Source organism: Amblyomma maculatum, chromosome 10 (assembly GCF_055883805.1).
Source record: "Amblyomma maculatum isolate TAMU_Amacu chromosome 10, ASM5588380v1, whole genome shotgun sequence".
Classification (NCBI taxonomy): domain Eukaryota; kingdom Metazoa; phylum Arthropoda; class Arachnida; order Ixodida; family Ixodidae; genus Amblyomma; species Amblyomma maculatum.
The window spans coordinates 11823367-11832797 of record NC_139353.1 but is presented as its reverse complement, the minus strand read 5'-3'; the positions used below and the strand labels follow the sequence as shown (position 1 = coordinate 11832797).

The following is a 9431-nucleotide window of genomic DNA, read 5'->3' as shown; positions in this document are numbered from 1 at the left end:
AGGCCATTTCGCGAATAATCTGAGATCAAAGCGAGTAGCTAAAAATTGGATTTTCTTAGATTTTTTTTTTGTGTGCGCTTCTGCGGTTATTTTACTATTGTTACTATGCATAATTCGTGGTCGCCAAGTGTTATCATATAATAAACGCTCCGTGATGCAGAGAATGCATGGAAAGATAAGGAGGCCATCCACGGTTGGAAGTCTCTACATAAACGAGCACTCAGAAGGAGCTCGCAAAGAGAGAAAGAAAAAGAACGGCGTTGCCACCTATCCTCCGCCCGCTTTTCGGTGAAGGAATGAACGAAGAACACTGAAAATTTAATGATCCCTTTTCCACCGCCGGTGCGGCCGCTTCCAACTTTCCAAATTTAGCCCCCCTCGGGAGCTGCAAGTGTCTGAGCGTGACGTGAAGCACGAGCGGCGGATGAAACGCTGTTCTTCTGAACAGAGACCTCTTGTGTGCGAAGTGGAACAAACGGGCAACAGCTGCAAAAATAAAAAAAAAAAGTTTTCTTTCTCTTTATTCTTCAGCCCAAGTAGCCTTAGATAAAATAGGACTGATAGCACCCACTTCTGCTTGAACACACCATTCACCAATACCATGTTCTCGCCTTCGAAATTCCCGCCGCAGTGTTTCAGTGCTAACCCTGCGACAGATACGCCAGTGAGGTCTGTGCATGTAGATTCTACAGCAAAGTGGATATTATGTATACGTGATAGAGATCAGTGATAAAGCAATTAACTGAAATTGCCTAATAAAATGCGCTCGACTGCTAAGCCCGAGGATGCGGGACCAAATCGCGGCTGTGGCGGCTTCTTATCGATGAAGGCGAAAAGCTAGGCGCCCGTATGCTGTGCGATGTCAGTGCACGGTAAAGAACCACCAGGTGGTTGAAATTTCCGGAGCCCTCCACTACGGCGTCTCTCATAGCCTGAGAAACTTTGCGACGTTAAACCTCATGAACCAAATAAAGCAAGCCTTCGAAATCTATTCCGCGCAGGTCACAGAGTCACTGAGCACCCTACTGAACTCAAACCATCTTTTTCTCCCGTCCAACATTAAGTAAATATAAAAAAGGGTGTACATGTATTGTGGGGAGAGAATGTTTATCTGCAGAAGAGACGGAAAAGGTTCCAATATAAATGCACTAAAAGTGGTGAGATTTAAATGGGTATAAACATGCCGAATGAAATCATTAAGGGGACGTTACAGCAAAGAGTTTACTGTAAAATTCTTCCCTCGGTATTTAAATGCATGCCCAGTCAACAAGGAACCAGCAGACTGTTGCGGAACCAGTCCATTTGTCCTACCCATTAGCAGCGTGAAGGAAAAAACCATCGACGACAATTAAGCTATTCCTTTACAGCGACCGCGTGCCCCGCCGGGGTGGTGCAGTGGTAAGACGCCCGACTACTGTGCCGGAGTTCCCGGGATCGAATCCCGGCCTCGGCGGCTGCGTTTCGATGGAGGCGAAACGAAGTGGCGTCCGTGTGCTGTGGGATGTCAGTGCACGTTAAAGATCCCCAGATGGTCGAAATTACTCCGTAGCCCTCCACTACGGCCCCCCTTTCTCTCTATCCACTTTCAACCCCACCTTCATCCCTTCCCTTACGGCGCGGTTCAGGTGTCCACAGAGCAAGTGTGACAGATACTGCGCCTTTCCCTTCCTATGAACCAACCAACCAACCAACCAACAGCGACCGCGCTAAAGACTTCCATCTCCTTCTCTCCTTGCGCATCCTCGTTCACCTACATACTGCACACTGCTCTTTCTCTCTTCATCTCTCTCTGTATATATATATATATATATATATATATATATATATATAATATGTACTCAACACAAATTTCCCGATTATCCTATTTTATTTTACCGACAGTTTCGGATGATGGACTGTCCTTCTTCAGGGTAAAATTCAGAATCAGTTCGGACCGCTGCAAAGAGATGAAGAAAATGTATTCTAGCCCTCTGCCTTTCGAATAACGCATATCACTGCATAGGTAGAAAAGGCGAAAAACAAGACAGGTTCTGTTGATTAAGGGCTGGAGATGCAAGAAAAAGAAAATAAGGAAAAGGGAGGAAGTGGAGAGCCGACGAATGTTACATATGCGAGGGGCTTCGACGACGACGACACTAAAAGAGGGGGCTCTTTCGGAGGATGCCAGAAACTGAAAAAAAGTCAAGAACAATACATAACAAAAACACACAAAAAGCTTTTTGTGTGTTTTGACCCACGTTTAGCGTCGTCTTCGTGGAAGCACCTCGCATATGTAACATTCGTCGGCTCTCCACTTCCTCCCTTTTCCTTATTTTCCTTTTCTTGCATCTCTAGTCCTTAGTCAAAGGGAGCTGCTTTGCTTTTCGCCCATTCTACCTGTTCAGTGATGTGTGGCTCTGCAAAGACTAAGACCGAGAACGCATTCTCTCCCCTCTTTACAGTGGTCCTAATGAGCGAGCTCATTCTCAAATTTACTCTGAAAGACGATACCGCCCACTGTTGGTAAAACAAAAGAGGATAATCAGGAAAGTTGTGTGGCGTATATACCTATAAGCCATGCTTTTATAAGCTATATGAACGTCGTGCCCGCAGTGTCGTAGGGATATAGCATCTCTCATTCGGGATCCAAAAGTCTCGATGGGTCGTCCCAAAGGAGCTAAACGAATTTGCAGCTACTGTCATGTCGTTACACTGTACGCTTTTTATCATACTGCGGCGACTCGTCCTCTCCTACCGCATGGTGTAGAAGCTTTGATCATGCTTCTCCTCTGCCCTGTATTCCCTCCTACATGTAGCAAAAAGTCAGCGCTATCCTGCCTGCCCTCTTACCATATTTTCATAATCTATCCTTTTACCCACCTCACACGCGCCTTCTACGCCCTCTCTATGGACTTACGCCAGCACAAAGGACTCGGGGAGTTCCTTCCAGTAAGAGTTCTCGCTGTAACGTGAAAGTAGAAAATGAGGGCACGTGTCACAAAAACGCGGTGCTGCACCTGATGGCGGCTTTCCGTAACTTCGAAAATAGTAACTCTCTTCCTCTAAGCTCCAGCCTCTATATCGTAAAAGTTGGCATTTCTGCGTCTCTTCTGTACTGGGTCTCGAAAATGAGAATCCTGGGCCGGTTTTCCGGCACTATACGGCCCTTTATAGTCAAGCACAACTGAAGTATGCAGCCATGCCGCCCAGATTACGGCATAGTAGCAGTAGACCCCTGTGAAAGCTTTCCGATGTCTAAAGAAAGCGATAACCAGAAGACAAAATTATGTGCTAAAAAATGTTGATACATCTGGCTTGGTTGATATGTTGAGCTATCTAAAAGCTGATATTGTTTAGGGCTGTGACTGGTACGCGAAGTAATAAAGGACGCTGCGGTCTATGGCCCGTGGCAACCAAGTTCTCTTCTTTAAGCTCTAAACAGCTATATAGTGCTACGAAAGGAACAATGAAATACAAGAGGCACCGTCGTTGCTTTGATTTTATGTTGGTAGCTATGCGACAAGCGGGATTTACCATAAGCGACGTCAGCCAATTCTTTGATTCTCCTGCTGGCCGGAAAGAATTACTAACGTATAGATACAGAAAGCACCAAAAGTGTATGTGATGAATGGGCTTTAATGTAAATTTATTGCATTGTGCATGGTGATGCAGTCGCTTATTAGGGATGTGTTATTGAAACATGCTCATCCTCTCAACGGAGTAACGAAGTAGGCATCGCAGGCGAATAACTTGCTTGACTGCATAACGTTTTTTTTTTTTTCCCCTTTTTGGCACACGCCCCACCTCCTAAACTTGCTACCAAGATTGTGGTTTCGCCTGGTTTAGAGGGCTTAATGTCCCAAAGAAACTGAGGCTATCAGAGACGCTTGCTATCCAGAGTATCTAGTCCTGAGGCGCATGTGGAATGGGGGTCTAGGGAGCTGGAGCTTAGGAGGGTGTGCCACAAGGATCCCTCGAAGAGGGCAAGCTGCTGGGCGAGTTGGTTATTCATCAATTTCAGCAGCGCTTAGCAGGACAAGAATTGATCACGGACGAACACGCCGGAAAAAGAAGAGCTTGTTTGTCCTGATTGTTTCCCCTTGTTGTGCTCTCCTCCTGCTGATATTTAAGAAGTCCTCGGTGCTCTTGTTTCCGCTTGGTGTTCACCATCGAGTCACCCATATGTAATGGGAGCTACAACGTTAGAGGGCGCAACGCCATTGGAGGAAAATGCAAGTCTACCGCGGAAGGAATGAGTAATTCGGTAGAAGTCGAAGTCACTCAAAAGGAGAACCCATTTCTGTCACGCTTAGTTTCTTATACAAAAACTATCTTTCCGTATAGACCATGGGTCCTTAGGATTCGCATTATGATCTCGTGTGTGCATGTTGCTGCAAGAATTATATCAACACGAAGCTGACGCAGCAATACTGAAAAGCAGGGTAGATTGATCAAGGCATTTATTCATATGAAAAATAAACCACACAGCCACGCAACGGATGAAACTTCGATAAAAACTCTTCTTTTGATGCCGGTGTGAATGAAACGAGACAAGCGACAGTGGGAGAGGACAGTTTGAAATTTCAGTAGGGTGTGGGAGGGGGGGGGGGGGGTGCTAGCGGTCCGCTGCACCTCTCAGGAATCGCGTTTCAATGGAGCCTCCTTACACATTTGGTATGTCCTTTTGATGTGGCAGGTCTTGTATGTACGCGACTTTACCTTAACGACAAGCCCCACTGTCGCGTCATTTAAAAGCGTACGTTTCTCTCCGCGTAAAAACTGTATTGCTCAAACATAAATTGAGCCTTGATACAGCTTGGACGAGGTCTTTTTAACAAAATCGCTCAATAGTTCGAACGCTCTAAGGACAGCAGGTGCCTCAGAATTGGAGGCGAGAACCGGCGATGTTTTTTGTTGCTACAACCCACTAGAAACTATCGCTCGATACTATTTAAACCTATTTAAAACCTCCCGTTGCGATCCTCTCAAGCCGAAAATAATCTGAGGAGTCACTTAAATTTGGGAAGTGAGCCACAGCGGCTGGAGTAATTTACCAAAGGAAGTCTTAATAAGACCAGAAGGGCAAAGGCGTGTGTAATGTGAACCGTGTGATCTAGAACTGGAAAAGGGCATAACTTAATAGCTCACGACCATCGTTTCAAGTGCCACAACGTAGGTTCGCCTTATTTCTTTACAGTGAAGTAGCAACTTTTTGAGCCCCTCTAAAAATCGCACACCTCTACTCATATATCTCTGCAGTGGTGCTTTTGAAAGTACAATAAGTCAGCAGTTCAAGTATAGTGTAACATTCTCAAGCGAAACCGCTGAAAAATGTGTAGTCCCCACCATGGCGAAAATAATATACCGATTTATTTCAAGTAGCGGGGAAAGTGCGAACTATAACTCCTAGTAAAACTCATACAATTTGAATAGTAGGGATCAATGCACAGTGAAACAGAGCAACTGTCTATGGCTTTAGACTTGATATCAAAATTAAAGCGCTAACGCGAATTTGTTGAAAGCGTGGTTATTGGCGAAAGTGTCGGCGTTTGTGTGGGACAACCAATAACGAGCCCTATTCCTTCAGATTAGATTTTACCAAAATTGCTACCCTTGATTGCAATTTTGTGCATGAATATTCTTCCTCTTCTATCTGTACCTAAAAGCTAAGGAGTGTGATAAACCGATGAACCTCTTTGGGCACTTCAAACTTGCGCTCAAGTTTACTGTGCAGTAACTAGACGTTGAGCCCAATTAAACGGACGAAGGGAAGACAAAGAAATCTTGGCCTCGGACACATCGATTACAGTGGTACTGTACCATGCCTAGTAACTATTCCAAGGTTTCACGTAGCATATAGGATCGCATAGGTAGCGAGAGCAATGTCGACTGCACTTATAATGTTTTATGTATAGATACTGGGTGATGACCAGAGCCTCACACTGTGTTTGGCATCGTGGCAAACCTGTCTTCCAATACTATCTTTCAGAGCGAAAATGCTCGAGGACAGACGGCACTGCAAAGAAATTATTCCCCACGTGAAAGACGGTGTCAGGCGCAGGCCATCTCCACAGAGTGAATTACTGCTGAGTGCGCTTGTTTCTTGCACTTCTCTCTTACATTCTTTCCCCCATTGCTGTTCTTCATGAGGACCAATCGGAACCTACTGACTAACCTCGTCGTCCATCTTCTTTTTTTTCTCGGTCTCTATGGCCCTAATATCCATGGTCTGAAGTGACTCGCCAACCTACTGCGCATTCTGCTGTGCCTACACTTCGTCCATCTGGTACAGATTATTAAAAATGGCCTGTTCTGCTTAGTGTTCACAATATCCGCCATTATTAACGTTTAGCATAATGTCTTCGCTGTGTATAAAAAAAAATTGACTGCCGAATGTTTTGTTGCATTTTTTGGAATAACATGGCTTAGGTTCTTCTCGTAGATGTTTTCTATCTGGTTGATACGGCAGCGGGCGGTTTTTAAATTTCCCCGTCCCGAAAGAACGATAAATATATTACGATATTGTTGAAGTCGCTTTGTTTTAAATGCAGTGAGAAATTAACTACCACTGATATATCCGAACGCAGGCAGCTTTTTGTCTCTTGGTTGTCCTTGTTCTCATTCGAAGCAGAGAACAGAATATCCCGTCTCATGAGCCGGCGTACAGAGGCATGTACCAAAGAAACTTTGGCTATTTCATTTTGCGTGCATCATTGTATATGTAAGAAAAATGGTTCCACCGACATACCAGCCCACAATTATGGAAAGAAAACAAATAACAGGCATCGAGTTGGCTACATGTATTCGTGAAGAAGGCTCGGTACCCGCGAAGAAATTTGCAGCATGCAAAAATCAATTCTTCGATTACCACAAAGCGCATTCGGAAATCTTGTTCCCCGTTATGTATATATCCATCTATTCGGTTTTGTTTGGGCCTGCTCATATCACCGCGGTCGAAGGTCCTTAGAAGTGCTAGCTGTCGACAAAGCACTTGACACCTTCACTCTGGGGCGATCGTATGAACCACTCCGTGTTCGCAATGACACACCAAGCAAAACTTCTTACCTCATGCAGGTGGTTCGGCACAAGGGATTTGTAGACGTCGGTTTTTTTTTTTTTTTGCGCAAAATGAAAGTACGTATGCATACAAGATAAAGCAACAGTTCAGGTTGAATAATTAAACGCAAATATGGCACTTTTCGTTTCAACGTTTCAACCGGTGGGTTCGTACATGGCAGCTGTCATGACGTCGTCCCCTTCCATCTGCTACAATGAACCTCTTTATCCAGCTCCTTTCTCCTAATGTGAAGTAGCATGATACAGCCTCGTTTCTTTCGGCCTATCTCTCCGCCTGTCCTTTTCTTAAACGTATTCTTTGCTCTCTTTTTTTTAGGAGGGTAAAGCCTAATGTGAATGGCCTAACTATGACGCGCCTAGCCAAAATATGGCCCCCTCTGCCGTGTTTAACTAAACAAAATGCTGTCCAAAGCGTGTCTACAATTTAGTGCTGAAAAAAAAAAACATTACCCAGCTCGAAGTGTTAATTTCTATTTTTTTCGCTGAACCGTACTTTAAAGTGACCGTGGTTTATGCAAAAATACCATATCTCATGCAAGATCATCATAAAGATGGTATGTGTCCGCCTTTTCAGTTGGTCTCTTTGAAAAGTGCAACATATTTGATCACTTCTTGTCGCATGAAGACAAAGGCTCTTATTTGGAGCGTTTAACCAAGGGTTTCATCCTCGTCTCTTCACAATAATACATGACAATGCTGAATGTTCTCGTGAGCAATGCTAAACTGCGTAATGTTGCTATGTAGGAACTATTTTACAGTGAATGCTTAAAATCCCACTCCAACTGGGAAAGGCTACCAGAACTAGATGAAATCCAGCCCATGAGATTCAGAGCGTGAGCGTCATATGCTGATGCCGGTGAGCTTTTCGCTGGCGTCCCAGAGCTTCTTCGCAAGCACCAAGTCCTCGGCGCTTTTGCTTGGGAGTGCTCGGCGGCAGTCCATGAAATAGTGGCCGCTTACTTTGGCGACTTCATCCGACACAGCGAGGAAGACGGATGTCTGCGCACCCTCTTTCGGAGTCTGCAAAAGGAAGATCAGAGTGGCGAAAGGGCTGAAATTTTACACTTGTCTATGTATTTTGCATTATAGTTTTAACGCGTGAATGCAGGTCTACGCCTCTTTAACATTTTCCTGACTTTTTTTTTTCTTTTCGAAATGCATGCAGCGCACTTTACCAATTATCCCTAATGAGAACTTGATGTGTGTTTGGAAGTTCTCGCTTGGCGTAAAGCGTCAGTACACGTGAGGGTGTATCATTGGGCAGGTCGGGGCCTTGGTGGGCTAACGAGCGATGCTGACAAACGGTGATGACTAACCACGCTAACGAAGGGAGCTGATGGAGGATTCTGATGGAGAGCGGTAATGAAGGAAGCTGACAAAGGATAATTGCGAAAAACGCAACCAGTGAAGAGGCAACACGAATGTGCAACTTCTACCTGATGACAAAGCCTGCTTTCTTTGCTCACCAATATACCACGCACATAAGGAAAACAACACTGAACATAATAAAAATCAACTCTATGAAATTAGCGTTCGGCAATTAATCCTTATACTGCACTTATAACTTTATAAGGTGTGTTGATGCTTCGATAACGTGATGCGAACTGCGTTCAGAAATAAAGCAGAAGACAGGACCATCTTTTCTAACACCATGGACAGGACTAAACGAAATTATACTACACGTAATGAGGCTGTTTCTGTGTTTCTGGACTGAAGGCTTGTAACTGATCACTTTGGTTCAAATCAAATTATCTGATTTTGTATTTCCAATACCTATTTGCGACCAAAGGCTGCTATAGAGCTGAAAATTGCAGAGATTGCTTCATAGCTGGAAACCTGAAAAATTAAAGGGAACTCACTGATCGAAAAAAAAAAAACTAGAAACAATTTATAAAAAAATGTTTCCGGGTATTGCAAATAACTAGGAGCAAAACTTTTCACCAAATAACTTTAGATCTTTCCCAAACAGGCAACTGCGGACTGTGATCTAGGTTGGAATTTTGTTTTCCATCTGCAGCGCACTTTATACATTTGATTTATAGTTTGCCTGCAGCAGTGCAATTAGAGCTGGAAAATTAATATTCTGCTTTAATGATTATTACTTTTTTTGCTGCTAAATTTATGCGTTGCAGTTCTGCAAAATAATTGCTGCTTTCCTTGAACTTTCGTACGCGTTATTGGCCGGAGGAGAATGGGCAGCCCTCTAGTGGGCGTTTCTCTCTGGTATATAAATGGCATGGTTGACTGATTTCCAAAAATAAAGTTGCAGTTCAGCGCCTCTGCGTCTTACGTGTTTCTCCGTCTTCGTCCTTGTCCGGCTACGCGCTGCTATAACTAGCTAAGATGTAAAGGAGTCACGTCACCACATCAACATA

At 44.2% G+C, this 9431-nt stretch overlaps 1 protein-coding gene across 1 annotated transcript in view; it reads right to left on the bottom strand.

Annotated features, from left to right (window-relative positions):
• Positions 1-4727: 4727 nt before the first annotated feature.
• The window catches only part of LOC146175602 (retinol dehydrogenase 11-like), an 88360-nt gene continuing 83656 nt past the window's right edge, over positions 4728-9431 (bottom strand). Inside the window, exon 8 of the mRNA XM_084581996.1 lies at positions 4728-8076. Within this exon, the coding sequence (XP_084438122.1) occupies positions 7897-8076 (180 nt within the window). The 3' untranslated portion in view covers positions 4728-7896. The remainder of the gene's footprint in view (positions 8077-9431) is intronic.